The sequence below is a fragment of the Medicago sativa genome, chromosome 5 (genome assembly GCF_051527215.1).
Source record: "Medicago sativa cultivar Bolivia chromosome 5, Bolivia_mono, whole genome shotgun sequence".
Lineage (NCBI taxonomy): Eukaryota > Viridiplantae > Streptophyta > Magnoliopsida > Fabales > Fabaceae > Medicago > Medicago sativa.
The window spans coordinates 68,278,768-68,297,323 of record NC_140753.1 but is presented as its reverse complement, the minus strand read 5'-3'; the positions used below and the strand labels follow the sequence as shown (position 1 = coordinate 68,297,323).

Here is an 18,556-nt window from a genome sequence, read left to right as displayed (position 1 = left end):
TTACAAAGGAAAAGCAAAATATATTAATATGTACATGAGTTTTTAAAAACATTATAGTTATGAGCTTATACATCAGCAAAATATAATAATATACATGTTCAACTAGCAGAATAACTAAAACATACTTAGGTAAAATAGTTATAGAGGAAAGCAAAACATAATATATACATGAGCTTACAAAAAGCAAAGGAGTACCAAAACACTAGAAAACCATGTTAGTTTCAAGGACAATCCTAAACATCAAGATTTTAGCATCATCAAGGTTTAAGTCTGCTTGCTTAAACCCTGTGATTATCTTCTTTGACATTACTCGCAGAACTTTCCACGCTTAATTCCTCCAAAGATTTCTTTAATTTATCCCTTTCATCTTTAAGACTAATCACCAATTTTTTCAACGCAGAAATCTCTTCAACAAAAGCTTTGTTTTCCTTTTCAATATTGCTCAACTTTTTCCCAATGACACAAAGAAGAAAGGTCGTTCGAATGCAATTCTCCAGGCTGGTTTGGAGTGCCTTTTCAAATCCCAACTCCTTTACTTTTTCATGATACTTTTCCATACTGAAATGCTTGTCAATAAGGTCTCCAAGTGGAAAATCGTCAGCCCAGATTAATGGGGCATCACCATCACCACTACCACCGATCTCAGTAAAAAATGATGTCCACATATCATCCATGCCCACACCTCCAGAAGAACTAGGCAGATTCCTTCTAGAATATTGCACAGGAGGCGCAGTTGATGCACTCAAAATCTCCGGTCGATTACGCTTGAAGGGTGTGGCCTGGAAATCATTGGTTGGAGTTTCCTGTGGAGGGTTCCTTATAGGATCATCCATTCTCCTATTTTTTCCGTGATACACACGGAACTCTTTCCCAGACATCTTTCACAAACACTGGTTGTTCTTCCTGAAAAAACGAATTGAAAGGCAAATTAGAAGTACAAAGCAAAAGACATTGATGTCCATTGTCCAACACATAAATTCTAACCATTTCCATGATATGTTAGGCATACCACTAACAAGGAATTAAAAGGCTACACAAAAAATAAAGACGACATTGAATTGCAAGGAAAAATATTTCTCATGATTCATTTTTTAATAGCAAATTTTATTAAAACATTCAGTCTTTGGTACAAGGAGTACCAAGTTAATGCAAACAGAGAGCACACCACTAGGGAGAAAGCTATACCAAGAGCAGCTGAAACACAACAGACCCCTACATATCGGACCCCTAAATTCAGTAGGTGTCACTAAGCAGAGCCTCATAGACCATATCAGCCGAAAAACAAATGACAGCACACAGAATTACAATGCAAACCACACCAGTAGACACTAAAAACCTCTGAACCAAATGTAGAAAATCGATCATAGCACTGCCACAGAATAGAGATCTCGCCAGTAAAATACATTACCTCCAGCATAAAAGTAAACGCGGACTCTTGGCCATTCTACCTAAAAAACTTTGAATTTATCAACAACTTGATCCGCCATAAGGACACAATTATTGAACAATCTATCATTCCTAAATTTCCTTATCAACCAAATAGTTGCGTGCTAAATATTTCAAACGACTTCTAGCTTTCTTGCCATTAAAAGTGCCGATTAGAATAGCAATTAGAGAGAACAAGTTGGGAGGGGTTACCAATACCAATATAATTCCCAACCATCGGAAAACTGCAAAGCAAATGTCAAAAGCCACATACAAGTGCATAACCACACAAACTAATTACCAATATAATTCCTCATGATTCATTTTCCATATACAACACAAAGTAATTACTCACTCCAAGATGATTTTAATTAAATTCCTCAACAGTTAACTACTGTAATGAAGGATTTAAAGCACTTGTCAATCATCCATGAAAAACTAAAATCACCCATAAGGCCATGACAACATTTAATACTCATATAGTATCATAGATTATAATAAAAAAGAAAAGAAGAAGGTAAAAATAAAGTAAAGGAAACAAATTCGAGAAACAAGTAGGCATTGCCAATTTGCCACACAAAACATGTTTTTTTTAGGAAAACATTATAATGCACAGACCATGATTCTGAACTCACAATGGTCCATTTCATCTAACTCAAACCTAATTTTACAAACACATGAAACCTCAATTGGTGGAATTACATGCATAAAACTGATTCTTACATGCATGCATTGATCTTTAGAGAATAAATGCATAATTTCAGTACACATGCATGTAAGCTATCAACTCCAGAACAAGCACATGCAAGCACATAGTTCTAATTTTAGAAGATGTTCTCACATCTAAAGTAGAAATCTAAGACAAGACTCACCAAACTTAAAGGAGAAAATGATGATGATGATGTTGGTCTCTCTAGTTCAAGCTGAGCATGAGGCTGTTGTGTTGTGTGTCTCTTTCTTTGTTTTGCAGAGAGACATTGTTGGTGTATGTCTCGAGAGTGAGTGTGAGGGAGTATAATATTATTCCCCATATTTGTTGGTGTAGAATATATTAGATGATATTATTCCCATTTTACCCTCAAGAGTATAATTAATATCTACCCCTATCCTAAGGTTTCTAGTTCTACTAAAGTCATGGATGGATATTTTTTCGATTCTCTATCCATCTAATTGTAGAGTAGTCTGTACCTAGCACACCGAGAGCCTTTTAGATTCGGAAGAAAATTATCTAAAAATTTCACTACAACATTTTTCACTTTAGCCAACGGTGCACAGGGCCGGTCTAAGGGTAAAGCCATCAAAGCCCTCGCTTTAGGTCACCGAACAAAAAATATTTTTTATTAGATTTTACATTACAAGTAAAAACGCCTTATGTTCTAATAGAAAAAGGTCCTGTATATTCAACGTTGCTTTAGGCCACACTTAATTTTAAAAATTATTAGGCCGGCCCGGACGATCGAAAAGCGTGGGTAGAAGCACTAAAATTTGTATAATTAATTTAGGGTTAATTAAGTAAATGATCCATATAAATATTCGGAATTTTGTTTTTAGTCCCTATAAAATAAAATCACACTTTTTAATCCCTATAAAAATTTTCATCAATATTTTTAATCCCTATAAAATTTTCCATCAGCATTTTTAGTCCCTATAAAATGTTTCCATCAGCATTTTTAGTCCCTAAAATGCTTAAGAAAAATGTCACAGGGACTAAAAAGTGTGATTTTATTTTGTAGGGACTAAAAACAAAACCGTAAATATTTATAGGGACTAAAAACTTAATTAACCCATTAATTATAGAGATGATTTGTTGCAAAAATAGAACTTTATGCTATGAATATCGACCCCAGTTCCAAAGGGGCATCAATAGCATAATATCCATTCCTCTTTAGAAATCATTAATTTAGAAAATTTTATTTCAAAAAATAACTAAAATATAGAGGATTCTCCGAAAACAATCATTTTTATTCGTAATATAAATATCAATAGTTTTTTTATGAGGAAAATTTAGGTAAGTTGGGCTTAGATGGCTCATTTGGATCAGGGAAGACCTTTGAGCTAGACATGGCAACAATACCCGTCCCCATGGGTACCCGCCCAAACCCACCCCGATTTGACGGGTTTTCCCCGCTTTGACTGGGTTTGGGTATGGGTTTGGGTTTTCCCCGATCTCAAAACATGGGTATGGGACGGGTAACGGGGTTTTATGTACCCACCCCGAACCCATACCCATACCCGTTCCAAATGTAAAAAATTATTTTTTTTACCCCTTTTTATATAAATAGAAACACAATCCTAGATCATGTTATGTTATTTGGTTTAATAATTCCCATGTTATAAAAATTGCCTTTGATTTTTAAAGGAGCAACCAAATCATTATGTTAAGGAAATGTTAAAGGGAACATAAAGCTTTACAAAATTGCCATTGGGGTTGGAAAAAAAATCTTTTTTTATTAAAAAATATTTCACTGCGGGTACGGGGATGGGGATGGGATCCCCGAACCCGTTGGGGACGGGGATGGGGTTCGATTTCTCATCCCCGTTGGGTATGGGTAGGGTAACGGGTAAATATATGAGAATAGGGTATGGGGATGGGGAAGGTAAAACCCGTCCCCACCCCGCCCCATTGCCATGCCTACTTTGAGCGCTAACATATCACCACCAAAGAGATCCTCACATTGGTAGAAACTCGATGATATTAATTTTTATTCTTATTCATATTTTCTAGAAATCAATCATAACTTGGTCAAAAGAAATTCAACCATAATAATTACTCTTTGGATTCTTTAAGAAAACTAAAACGTTAAATGTATATGGTCCATGTTCAAACTAAATATATTTGACAATCTTATTATACTTAAGATAAGGAAAAGTATGATGACAACTTCCAAAACATGAACTATTACACATTTTCAACCCTTTATATAAAAAAGGGTTAATTAAGTAAATAGTCCCTATAAATATTTAGAATTTTGTTTTTAGTCCCTATAAAATAAAATCACACATTTTAGTCCCTATAAAATATTCCATCAGCATTTTTAGTCCCTATAAATTTTTCCATCAGCATTTTTAGTCCCTGTCAAAAATTTTCATCATTTTTTGTCCCTAAAATGCTTAAGGAAAATGTCATAGGACTAAAAAGTGTGATTTTATTTTGTAGGGACTAAAAACTTAATTAACCCTATAAACAAATATGTTTTTTTTTTCATAGGGTTCTATCCATTGGAGATCTATTCTTATTCGAGATTTTTTAGACACTAAATTGTGGACTCTTAAATAATAATCTATGATAATTTGAATCAACCTATGTTTTTAAATGAAAATATAACTCCTTCATTGTTAAGAGAGAATGAAGCATTTGCAAGAGATTTTATCAACAATGATATATAAATAAAATGTTGAAATATTTGGACATGAACTATTCAGCAACCACTAAAACATCAAGTTTAGGACCTTTTTCATAACTTGACTTACCACTAAAACATCAAGTTTAGGACCTTTTTCATAACTTGACTTAGGGAGTGTTCCTAATTATATTCAATTTACCTTTATCCAATTTCCACAATACACTGCAAACAATAGTCATTCGAGACTCAAGAGTAGCAATAATAAAAGGCTTCACATTTTTTTAATAACGTAAACAAAGGTTGATTAGATTATCATATCTCTAGATGAGTCTTTTTCCATGATAATGTCCATAGAAGTGACTAGTTCAAACAAAATCTAAAAGGTTAATTGAAAAACTAAATTGTAAATTTAGATTTGAAACATCATTAATAACCCGATATATTTTTTAAATCTTATATCAAATCTTATTATAAATTGTAAGATACATGGTGAATAAATCTAGATTCAAGTTGTGATCCATCTTTAAAATGAGCACAAAAATTTGCAGTAACTAAATTCAGTCTAAATTCAGTCAAACAGACTCTTCCACCAACCTAATATATTCAACATCTACAGGATCAAAAAATGATCATGCCCATTTATGCTAATTATGGGTTTGTGGTGGTTTTATATAACCAACGTGAGGTTGTTATTTTCCAATACGTGATTAACTAGTCTCATGTAATGACCATGCATATTTATTTTGTTTTGAGGAAATTGATTAATTTTGGGTTTAATTTATGTGCTAATGGATTTGTTTTGGATTGTTTCGAAGGAAGAAAATGTTTTGATTGAATGGAGGTTGAAGGAGTTTGAGTTTGCAATGAAGTGTATTTTGAAGCATTTGAAAGAGAATGATAAGCTGGAGAGTGGTGATGGTGATCAGGTTGTTGTTGGAAGTTTTCAAAACATTTTCTGGGTTTGAGAAGTAGGGAGATATGAAAATGAGGGGGAGTGGGTTTGAGTCATTGGGTGTGGGGGGAGGAAAACAAGAATGGTGTTTTATGGGAGGAGTGAATTCACCGTCAAGACATAAACCTCAGCAGGAAATTCATGGTGCAAGGACCAAGTTTTTCATGGTGAGAAAAGAAAAGCGAAAGAAAGCATGATAGATGGTGAAAGAAAAGTTGTGTTGCAAAAATTTGTAGATACGGGCATGACATTTATAAGCCAAGATTTACATTGAGGCAGAGATTACGAGGTTATATGCATTTATTATTCCCACCGACCAAGTCAAGGCTGAGATTACAAAGTTATATGCATTTATTATTCTCGCAGACCAAGTCAAAAGAACAGTCAAATATGCATTTATTATTCTCACGACCAAGTCAAAAGAACGGTCAAAGTTATTTTAAAATTATACTATGAATTTGAAGTAAATTTCCCCAATTAAAGCTATTAAGTAAATTAAAATAAAATCAGATATTATTTGTAATCCTAACAATTAATGGTTTTCTTAACAAACAATTGATTGTGATTTATTTTTATAGCTTTTTGAATAAGTAAATCTTATAATAAAGTCAAGAGTAAATTACACTCTCCTCCTTTAAGGCTTTGTTTGGGAGTTTGGAGGGGAGGGGAGAGGAGGGCTTTGGGGGGTTGGAAATATATAGAAAAATGTACAAAAAATTCACATTTTTTGAAAGAACAGATTTTTTGAGAATGATAAACTAATACTTATGATTAATATACTTTTAATTTTAAGAATATTATAACAACATATATTGAATTTGAAAAATTCATATAAACCCTCCATAACCCCCTAAAACCCTCCCCCAATACAATTTTTGAGTTCTCCCAAATGAGGGGGATTTTTTATTATGAGTAAAAAATTAAAATATACATTCCCTTCATTTGAAAAGTAAAATTTATATCCCCTTTCTCCATGAAATACTTGAATTAAAACCTTATCTCATAATAATTTAGTATTCACTACAATCATTAAACATGCGTTTGGTTGAACTACATGAGGTAAATTTTACTCTGCAGTGAGTTTCCAAACAGCTAACTGGTCTAACCGTGTATATCTCATCAAGATAATGATTTATTGATGACTCTATTAAGCGTTTTTGGCATCTATGCGGGTTTGAGATTTTTCATACAGCGTATTATGGCTGAACCTTCTTCACCAGGATACAGTAGACTGAACCATGTTTCTCTTTCTATTGACCAGAATAAAGCTATAGCAAAAGTGTTTATTGAAAACAGTTATGAGATTTAGTTCATAGACAAGAGCAGATGGCATATGTAAACTAATACTCAAATTTAGAAAACTAGTTACAGAGGCAAAATTAACCCACTTGGGTTGACCTAGTGGTATTGACTTGAGATCTGGGAGTGTGCTCCTCCTTGAGGTTTCAGGTTCCAATTTAAGTGGGCTAATTTAGCTTCTTCAAAAAAAAAAGTTATAGAGGCAAACAAAAACATTAGTCATTATGAGTTTATACATGATCAAAATATAATAATATACATGTTAACCTAGCAGAATAACTAAAACAAAATATATACATGGGTTTACAAAAAGCAAAGGAGTCCCAAAACACTAGAAAACCCTGGTGATTATCTTCTTTGGCATTACTCTTGGAATTTTCCACGCTTAATTCGTCCAAAGTTTTCTTTAATTTATCCCGTTCATCTTTAAGACTAATCACCAATTTTTTTAACTCAGCAATCTCTTCAACAAAAGCTTTGTTTTCCTTTTCAATATCGCTAAACTTTTAGCAGACTTCTTCTTACAACTGAAATATTTCTCATGATTCATTTTTTTTTTTAACAGCAAATTTTATGAAAACATTCAAACTTGTAAATTAAACCAACATAGCTATTGCAAAAACAGAATCCCCACCTTAAACAAGGCGACACAATGCACACAGAGAGCATACCACTAGGGAAAAAGCTATACCCAGAGGCCAGAGCAGATAAAACACAACAGACACCTGCATATCGGACCCCTAAATTAAGAGTCTCATAGACCATATCAGCCGAAAAACAAATGACAGTACACAGAATTACAATGCAACCAACACCAGTCGACACTAAAACCCCCCGGACCAAATGTAGAAAATCGATCATAGCACAGCCACCGAATTGAGATCTCGCCAGTAAAATACATTACCTCCTGCATAAAAGTAAACACAGACTCTTGGCCATTCTACCTAAAAACCATGGCCATGACAAAACCTTGAATTTATCCACAACTTGATACGCCATAACGACACAATTATTTAACAATCTATCATTCCTAACTTTCCTTATCAACCAAATAGTTGCGTACCAAATAAGTTGCAAACCACTTCTAGCTTTCTTGCCATTAAAATTAAAGTGTGAATTAGAATAGCAATTAGAGAGAACAAGTCGGGAGGCATTACCAATATAATTCCCACTCATCGGAAAACTGCGAAGGAAATGTCAAAAGCCACATCCAAGTGCTTGACGATACAAAAAATTACCAATATTATTTCTCATATTCAATTTCCATATTTTTTGGTAGAAATTTCATTGTCCATATACAACACAAAGAAACTACTTGATTCAAGATGGTTTTAAATAAAATCACACCCATAACGCCATGTCAACATTGAACCGATAAATCATATTTAAGAATATTGTTATCGATGTTTATGATCAATCGTATTAAATATGGACATGATAGAACCAAAAGGATGTTAGAATAGATCTATGAATCTGGACTGAGAAAGGAAAGAAAGTTCCTTCATGGCATGGCTTAGTAAGTTACAAACAATACTCATTTAATAACACATGTTATAATAGAAAGTAACGAAAGAAGGTAGCAATAAAGTAAAGGAAACAAATTTGACAAACAAGTAGGCATTTTGCCACACAAAATGTGTTGTGACTTGTTATAATCTGCTAATATATTATGCATAAAACATCACAATGGCCCATTTAATCTAACTACTCCCAAACCTAATTTTACAAACACATGAAAACCTCAATTTCGTAGATAAAAACAAGCAAATCCTTCTCCTGAATAACAAATAAACCCCATCTATTCATCTTCCTTACTCAAAAACAAGTAAAATGTCTGGCGGAACTACATGCATAAACATATTCTTACATGCATTCATTGATCTTTAGAGAATAAATGAATAATTTAATTAGTACACATGACATGCATATAAAGATATCAACTCCACAACAAGCACATATATAGCTCTAATTATTGGAGAAGATGTTCTCACATCAAAAGTAAAAATCTAAGACAAGACTCACCAAACTTGACAGAGAAGATGATGGTGACGATGATTTCAAAAAATGATAGGTGGAATTACATGCATAAAACTGATTCTTACATGCAATGATCTTTAGAGAATAAATGCATAGTTTATATTTGCAATTAGAAGTTTTTCCTTATTTCATTACCCTTGGGGTGGGAGGGTAGATAAATGTTGCGTAAACAAAATATATTTGAAACTTTCATACCGTTTCAATAGTGATTTCGCAAGAAAAGCAAACAGAGTGCACACTATTAAAAAGGAAAATTGAATACACTCAGCTAAGCCTGAGATCAATAGCTAACTAATACTCGTCAGTCATCAATTACTTTCCGGTCGTTGGTGCAGTTGTTTTACGAAATACAAGATTGAGCTGATCAAGAAAAAACAAATTCTTCGTTTGCTCCAACTGCTGGCGTTCTTTTTCCATCAGCACGTCTAAATCCTCAAAATTGATAAGCTTGTCCTGGATATTTTTCATCTGAACTTCGATAACCTCAGAAATTGCTTTTTCCACGTCTGATTCTTCCTTCTCAAGCTGTAAATTTGCACGCAATAGAGATCCTTGGATAGAATCTGAAGCATTACCACCATCAGATGCAACAGAAGCATCTTGCTGCAATGTATTCCTTGGAAATGACCGGTAATTAATTCTAGTTGATTTGTAAACATTGGACAAACTTGTCAGAGCAGCTTGAGCTGCAGCTTGTGCAACCTCCGTCCCTGCCAAAGCAGAAAGGAAAGCAGCCTGAGCCATGATAGGATTGCTAGCATCCATAAGAGGTGTGAGACACATTCTCTTACTAGATTTACCAGACGCAACAGTTTCGGATTCACATTCAGCATCAACGGGAGGCTTCAACTGATCGCCAAAAGGAAGCTCTAGAAAACGAGCAACACATTCCTTGTCGGTCCTACCAACAACTTGATGAGCAACCCTCTTCCAATCATCCCCGAAATTTGTAATAGCTTCAAGAAGATTCAGTGTTTCTTCCTCAGTCCATTCATTTTTTGTCTCCTCACTTATCTCCACTCTCTTGAATTCTGTATTACTCATACCAATCCTATAGTTCCCACGAATAAAACACCTCGCACACAACGTCGTATTATTCTTATCACAGGCAAAGCAAGCCATGCAGACACTGCAGATTCTCTTAGCTTCATTGGCAGGCACCAGAGAAGGAGATTCTGTAGAATTTGAGGCTGCGTCGAGTTTAGCATCTTTATCTTCCCATATGAGAGGTTTACTGAGCGAAGAAGAAGGATCATAATTGATTAAACCCCAAGCTTCAAGAAAATCAAAGACTCTTCGAATGGAACCAACGTCACCGACTAGGATTTTGCGAACATCCGTGAATGTGATTTTTCTGTTGGGATTGAATCTGAAAAACTTGACGATAGAGTTTCTGTAGTATTTGTAAACCCTAGGGTTCTTGGAAGATTCGGGAATGTAACGGATTTCGCATTCGTGAATGGAATCCCATGAGAACCATCTTGAGTGGCTAGGGACAAGGATTATGTTGGCGTCGCCAGAGGTTTTGGGTTCTGGTAATGGGACTTCCGGTTTCGCCACCGGAGGCGGTGGTTGCAGTGTTTCGACGGCGGAAGACGGAGGCTCGACGGTTCTATTTGGCGTTGAGGTCGCCATTCGTTTACCACTTGGCGATGGTTCAACCCGTATTTGTTGGTGTATGCCTCGACAGTGAGTGTGAGGAAGTAGTAGAATGAGCAGTATGACTCTAAATTTGATGGATGGAGAATATTGTTGCTAAAAATATAAAAGATTTGTTTCAAATATATTTTGTGTTGAAAATATATTTATGGACAATAAATATATTTTTGTATCGTATGAAGGACGATTTGATGCAAATATATTTTGAAAGGGAATATTATATTTTTTGATGCAAATATTCTTTAACTGAAGGAGAAAAAAAAAAGAAACTATCTTCAGTGTGATATTCGTTCCAAATTTATGAGTTATACTTTTACTATAAATATAGACCATGTATCAGAGTAAACCTTGAGATAGAGGGGGCTGAAACAAGGGTTTAGAAATTAAACTAGGGTTTGTATAGAGTTTGCTCTTGGCAACAAACACTAGGGTTGGGTCGATTCACCTTGGAAAACACTATTAGGATTGAGTCTCTTGGTCACGAGAAGAGATTGGGGATTTGGGTAGAATTAGGCGGGAGACTTATTCTTGTAACCCATTGATATCTCTTTTGTAAAGTTACTCCTCATTATAGTGGAACGGAGGGCTGCTCTCTCCCCCAGACTAGGTCAATTTGGACCGAACTGAGTCAACAAATTCTTTTGTGTTCTCTCTTTCTTTCTCTCGTTTTTTTTCAACTTTTGTTTGTGATTATAACTTCCATACACTTTTTGGTTGCTTGACTATCACTTGCTCCACACATCAAGTTCATTATTGGTGTGATTTTTCATCGAATTCACAACAAGTATATTATATGATATTATTCCCATTCTACCCTCAAGAGCAAGGACGGATCCTGGGGGATGCAAACAGCTCAAAGGAGCTGAGCCTCCCCAATGTATGGGCCTCAAAATTTTCTTATTGTGCCTTACAATGAGATCTTTTTGTAAAATCTTCAAATATAATTGTATAATTGATATATGTTAATGTTGCTAATTACTAATTATGATTTTATTTTATGGTTCAACCTCATTGCCTCAACATTGTATGTCTAATGTTGTTCAACTTCGACATTGCGGAATGCCACTTGGGTTGACCTGGTGGTATTGGCTTGGGATGTAACACCCCGTTTTCCCAACGTAAAAATTTCATAAATAAATCAGAGTTTTTCAACTTTAAACGGAATGCTACACTTCTTAAAAATTCATAAACTGAATAAATAACAATTTATTCTTCAAAATCATTTAACATAAGTAATTCAAAACTTCGCAGCGGAAATTAGTTCAACAATAAATAATCTTTGGCACGCAGGCCTCATCATAAAAGTCTCATAAATCTTAGTTCAATAATAATTCTTAAACTTCAAAAGCAATACGTAAAGGAACAGAAAATAGTATTAAAATCCCCATCCCGTTACGTATCAGAGCACCTAAGGACACAGTGAGAGATAGTCACCCACGACCGCAACTAATCTTGATTACCTGCAAGTTACCCATACGAAGAGCAACATTTTCAAGCAGAAGGGGTGAGATTTCTCAAACAATAATATTAAGCTCATAAATCATAAATTACATTTAACAATATAAACATCTTATAATTTAACAATTATAATCAAATACATAGACATCATCATTTCATCTTAGCAATATATCATCATATAGCAGTCACAATCATCGTCACATATCATCATACTAAAAGGCATCACAAAGTAATTCGTTAAAACATCACAACTTAACAACTTGACTTGACAATGCATCTAGACTCGACTATGCAACTCTTAACGTCCTAAACCATCTTGAATCATCATGAAAATGCAAATGCATGTGGTACCAATCTAGGGCATAAGCCCTCGTCGCTTATGAGCATAAATATACTCCTAGGGCATAAGCCCTCGTCGCTATTGAGCAAAAGCTCCTAGGGCATGAGCCCTCGTCTCTGGTTGAGCAAAAGCTCCATCGTCGTGGTTGAGCAAAAGCTCCAGGGCATGAGCCCTCATCTTTAAATGAGTATGCATGGACTCAACATCTTACGTCTTAGAAACTTCATGAACATCTATGACATCTTAACATCTTGACAACATGACATCTTAACAACTTGATGACTTCATAACGACTCGACGACTTAACAAACTCTTTGACTTAGACCGACATTTACATCTTAAATAAGATCAACAACAACATATGCAACACTTATAAAGTCACATATCAGCATCATAACTTAACAGTATCAAATGATAAACATCAACATCTTAAACATCGCATCAACATAAGCATCATAAATAACACATATTTAAATCACACATCTTCCAAATAGCACTTCATTATATAACACATCTTTAAATAACACATCTTTATATAAAACATCTTTAAATAGCATCGTCGATAGATAGCACATCAATTACACATTGTTGAATAACACATCAATTTCACATCACCAAATAATTCACAAATTACACTTAGACAAATAATTCATCAATTACACTTCCTTAAATAACTCATCGATTATACATCGCTAATTAACACATCACTACACATCTAAAAGTACTAGAAATAATTTTCATGATAATTATCATCTCTATAAAATCACTTTAAAAATAAGAATATGTTATTCTGAACTAATATAATAGCAATTTCTTGATTAATATTTGTTTAGACATATACAGTATATAATTCGGTATAAAATTAGATAAGGTGTAATACTAAATAATTCATGTATGTTTCTCATAAACTATAATTAGTGTCTTTCCAAAATCATGCTAGCAAGTAATTACCCTAGTCTAAAATATAAGTAATAGATCAATCTTTTTATTAAAACAAATAACTCAGACAAGGAGGTAATATAACGAAGGACGTAGGCACATAAGTATATAGATAATGCAATGGGAATACAGAGTAGCAACCAGTTACAATTAAATTCAAAGAATTGCAACAAGGTCAAAATTTGAATCTCCATTGTAAGACACATCTTTCATAAGTTATTTATACCACATGTAAATTATTTCCAATTAATAGAGTTAGTAAGTTGAAGAAAAAATGCATATATGTATACAGGGACACTAACTCGGCAATTCAAAACAAAAGCAAGGGTCTCAAATAGTATATGCAAGTAATCTTCTCATAGTTAATAAAGAAGATAAACGGCCACTTATAAGACTATTTAATTGACTTCCTATTAATTTGGAGAAAGTCTTAGATGGACACAAACACAAACAAATAGTACTTAGGCACACACACATGAATGAGAAAAATTAAATGATAAAAGTAAAAGATGATGTGACTAATTTATTTCTCTATTAAATTTTTCTAATTGTGAGTGTGTGCCCAAATGTTTTTCATTTGGGTTTGTGTCCATAGAAGAGTTGCTCATTAATTTGATAGATTTAGAAGTAAGACAAAATCATGGTTTTATTAATAAATAAATTGGGCTGACCCGTAATGGAAGAAAGGAGACAATTAGGTAACATTGGCAAACAAGAAAACGGCAGAAAAAAAAAATCACAAAAAGAGCATCACACTTTAACGCAACAGAAAATTCATGTTTGAGACATAACAGTTTTATTTTTGGAGAAAAAGGAATCACGCAACGGAATTAGCAACACGGCAAATACTTGAGGATCAACACGATTGCATAGTTAATTTTATTTTCTATTCTACAACACCAAATTCACAAAATCATAAATCAATTTCATAGTTATAACAACACAAGGGATAGAATATAACAATGAATTCATCAAAAATCATGTAAACAAAAAAGAAAAACCCTTCACTACCCATATGTTTATGCAACCTTTATGATGAATTAAAACTCCCCCTTTTCATAAATTCAACGGTTTTTCATCACCTAATCATCAATTCTCACTCAAACCCTAATTTCTCATAATCTCATAAACTCATCCTAAAACATGTTAGATGCAATCTAATGATCTACAGACTTAATATTAGTGAAAGATAGTCTCACCCTTACCTTAGATAGTTTTTCTGAAATCAAAGCAGCGTTCTTCGTTCCTAGGGTTCTCTCTCTCTGAGTTCTCCTCTTTCTCCTCTTTCTCCAAAAAGCGGTTTAACGTAAAACTCTTTCTAACCTAAACTTCTGTATTTATAATACTAATCACTCTTCCTAAATCTATTTAGGCCCAATAACTTATTCTTCTTTCTATTCTAACCTCCAATTCTACTTACACTAAAAATTCTCATATTCTAATAAATAATAGAATAATGCCACTTAATAAAATACTAACACATCACATATTTAAATAAATCACATAAATAGACTTTAAATTAATAAAAATAATTAAATAAAAAGGAGGGCGTTACATGGGACTTGAGAGTGTGCTCCTCCTCAAGGTCTCAGGTGCGATTCTCCCCGGTGCCAATTTAGATGGGCTAATTTAACTTCTTAAAAAAAAAAAACTTCGACATTGCGGAATTGCTCAAGAACATTCAAGAATTTCAGGTTCTATATTTTTTCAATCTTCCTTTATGCCTCCTTATTTGCCGCCTAAATTGTTTTTTAAAAAAATAAATTTTTATTTTATTACGGATCTCTTTTCACTTACAGATCCGAGCCTCCCGATTCGTAGGAACGGCCCTGATCAAGAGTATTCTATTAATTTATAGAATTTTTTTTTTAATATTAAGTTTGATCGGAAGGTAAATAAAACGTAATATAAAAAATCATCAAACTTATGAATTGAACTCAGACTCTCATAAATGATAGTTTATTTCATGAAACTCATTAATTAATTCAAAAAGATTTGTTGCAAAAATAAAAATTTATGCTATGAATATTGACTCTGATTCCAAAGGGGCATCAATAGCATAACATCCGGTCCTCTTTAAAAAATCAATAAGTTAGAGAATTTTATTTTAAAAGATAAATAAAATATATATAGAGGATTCTCCAAAAACAATACATTTTTATTCGTCATATAAATATTAATAGTTTTTTTATGAAGAAAAGTTTAAGCGAGTTGGACTTAGATGGCTCATTAGGATAAGTGCAGACCTTTGAGTGCTAATATATCACCCACCAAAGAGATCTTCACATTTGTAGAAAGAGTTAAACTCATGACCTTGCGGATAAGTCAACTCCTTACCAATTGAACCAAACTTTATTTTCTAAATATCAAATAGATTATTTGTTTTATGGTAAAGTCTTTATTTGTTTGGAGAATGATGCATGGTAAAATCCCTTCAGATGACAACCTTATGATTAGAGGTTGTAATTTGCCCTCAATGTGTAACTTATGCTTCAATCATGTGTTTTCACATCTTCTTCACTTGCCCCTATGCTCTCAAAATTTAGCATCTCTACTTTTAACTTAACTCTGAATTGTACTTGCCTTGAAGATGTTTGGAAGATTTGTGACTTATCATGGTCCCCTCAATGCAAAGTGGTGGTACTTTCTGCTTTAATTAATCTTTTTAACACCATTTGGTATGCTAGAAACCAGACAAGGTTCAATAACAAGAATGTTATTGGAAATCTGCCATCTCAATGATTATTGCTACTAGGAAAGCTTCAACAAATTCCATGAGAGATTTCACAGTTATTAAGCTTTTCAATGTATCTATTCACCATCCTAGAGCACCTGTAATCGAAGAGGTCATTTGGAATCCCCCTCCTCAGTCCTGGCAATTCAGCTTCTGTATTTTTGGAGATCATGAGGCTAATCTTTAATCTTGTTTTGCTGAACCTCTTGATCATTCTAACTCTTATCTAGTTGAGATAAGTGGAGCTTTAAGAGCAATAGAGATAGGATATCAGAATGACTGGACAAACCTTCGGCTAGAAACAGATTTTGTTTAGTGGTCTTGGCTTTTCAAAAAGTAGGACAGATTCCTTGGATCCTAAGAAACAGATGACTCTTTTCCAAATGTACTGAGACAAGGCACCGAGACCGGATGGACTCGACCTAACCTAGATCTTTTACGGCGTATTATGGCTGAACCTTTTCACAAGGATTAGAGTTGGTTTTGGAGACTGAACCAACTTCATAATACATTAATAGCGTTATTCATGTGCTTGAAGTAGTAGCAGAGTTTTATTTTATTGTATTTTTCAGTTTTTCCTGCAATCCATTTTCAGATACCCTTATGAGTTTAGTACATGTATGCAACAGAATACTCAAATTTAGAAAATTAGTAACAGAGGAAAATATAATATTTACATGAGTTTACAAAACATTATAGTTATGAGTTTATACATGAGCAAAATATAATAATATACATGTTAAACTAGCAGAATAACTAAAACATAATATATATATGAGTTTACAAAAAGCAAAGGAGTCCCAATACATCAAGGTTTACGTCCAGCTACAGAAGTTGATAATGACCTTACAATTTTACTCCATTCAGCTTCATCAAGGTTTAAGTCTCCATGCAAAAAATATAACTTGATTTAGCGCGTTATTAAAGCCTGCTTTGTACTGCAATGAAACTTGATCTTTCAATTCTTCAATTTCAGCTTTCAACCTGTCAACCGTAACCCAGTGATTATCTTCTTTGATTGGTAATTTGACATTACTCTTGGAATTTTCTACGTTTAATTCGTCCAAAGTTTTCTTCAATTTATCCCGTTCATCTTTAAGACTAATCACCAATTTTTTTAACTCAGCAATCTCTTCAACAAAAGCTTTGTTTTCCTTTTCAATATCGCTAAACTTTTGCCCAGTGACACGAAGAAGAAAGTTCTTATGAATGCTGTCCACCAGGCTGGTTTGGAGTCAGTGGCGGAGCCAGAAAATTTGAATAGTGGGGGCATCATATATATAATTTGTAGTATATAATATATATTACATTTCATTTTTTAAAGCCGAATACATCACAATTGTTCTTTACGATTTGCCATATTTTAAAAATATTGAATAAGTAACACATCTCTCTCTTTTTAGGAAATCTCTCTCTTTGTACCAAAAAAGCACTTCCCACTTTTTCTTCATCTTCTTCCATGAATTTCAATTTCTTATCATGCTTTCTAATTTGTAGTTCATTCAATACGGTTGCCTACTACCACCGTATACACAATTTATTGCAACAACAAATAAAACTCCATGAAAATTAAGAAGAAAAAAAAAACTCCATGAAAATTGAAAGGGTCCGCAACATCGATAAATTTTTTAAGCTCTAGCAATGTCTTCAACTGATGCACTTTCATATAGGAGATTAAATCAATTGCATACAAAGAAATAATACTCATTTTTTAGGTCGATGATAATCCATCATTAGCATCTATCATAATTTTTTATTAGATTAAATCTATTAACATCTATCATAATTGTTTATTAGATTAAAACTATCAATAGTATTAAAAAAAAATGAAAATTTAGTGCAGGCAGGAGCCCACACAACCTTGTGTGTGGCTCCGCCCCTGTTTGGAGTGCCGTTTCAAATCCCAATTCCTTAACTTTTTCATGATACTTCTCCATACTTAAGTGCTTGTCAATGAGGTCTCCAAGTGGAAAATCGTCATCATCTCTCCCACTGATCTCAGTAAAAAATGATGTCCACATATCATCCATGCCCACACCTCCAGAAGAACTAGGCAGACTCCTTCTAGAATATTGCACAGGAGGCGAAGTTGATGTACTTGAAATCTCTGGTCGATGACGCTTGAGGGGTGTGGCCTGGATATCATTGGTTGGAGTTTCCTGTGGAGAGTTCCTTATAGGATCATCCATTCTCCTATTTTTTCCGTGATACACATGTAGCTCTTTCCGAGACATCTTTCACAAATAATGGTTGTTCTTCCTGAAAAAACAAATTGAAAGCCAAGTTAGAAGTACAAAGCAAAAGACATTGATGTCCATTGTCCAACACATAAATTCTAACCATTTTCATGATACGTTAGGCATTCCACT

General features: G+C 33.8%; 2 protein-coding genes and 1 pseudogene across 2 annotated transcripts; all 3 read right to left on the bottom strand.

The window, feature by feature from the left end:
* Positions 1-2,422, bottom strand: LOC146924346 (uncharacterized). The gene is made up of 2 exons (XM_085709382.1): positions 2,298-2,422; positions 1-903 (listed from the first exon to the last, which is right to left on the bottom strand). Exon 2 carries the CDS (start codon positions 876-878, stop codon positions 279-281), a length of 600 nt encoding a protein of 199 aa, XP_085565508.1. The 5' UTR covers positions 879-903; positions 2,298-2,422; the 3' UTR covers positions 1-278.
* Positions 2,423-9,362: 6,940 nt separating this feature from the next.
* LOC146924345 (SWI/SNF complex subunit SWI3B pseudogene) lies at positions 9,363-10,697 on the bottom strand (annotated as a pseudogene).
* A 6,155-nt stretch (positions 10,698-16,852) lies between these two features.
* LOC146924344 (uncharacterized) lies at positions 16,853-18,556 on the bottom strand. Its single transcript, XM_085709381.1, has 2 exons — positions 18,048-18,556; positions 16,853-17,411 (listed from the first exon to the last, which is right to left on the bottom strand). Exons 1-2 carry the CDS (start codon positions 18,419-18,421, stop codon positions 17,060-17,062), a joined length of 726 nt encoding a protein of 241 aa, XP_085565507.1. The 5' UTR covers positions 18,422-18,556; the 3' UTR covers positions 16,853-17,059.

Coding starts and splice junctions, on each gene's coding strand:
- LOC146924346 (XM_085709382.1), bottom strand. CDS start 878: ATGTCTGGGAAAGAGTTCCGTGTGTATCACGGAAAAAATAGGAGAATG.
- LOC146924344 (XM_085709381.1), bottom strand. CDS start 18,421: ATGTCTCGGAAAGAGCTACATGTGTATCACGGAAAAAATAGGAGAATG. Junction 17,412..18,047: donor GGGGCGGAGCCACACACAAG/GTTGTGTGGGCT, acceptor ACTCCAAACCAG/CCTGGTGGACAGCATTCATA.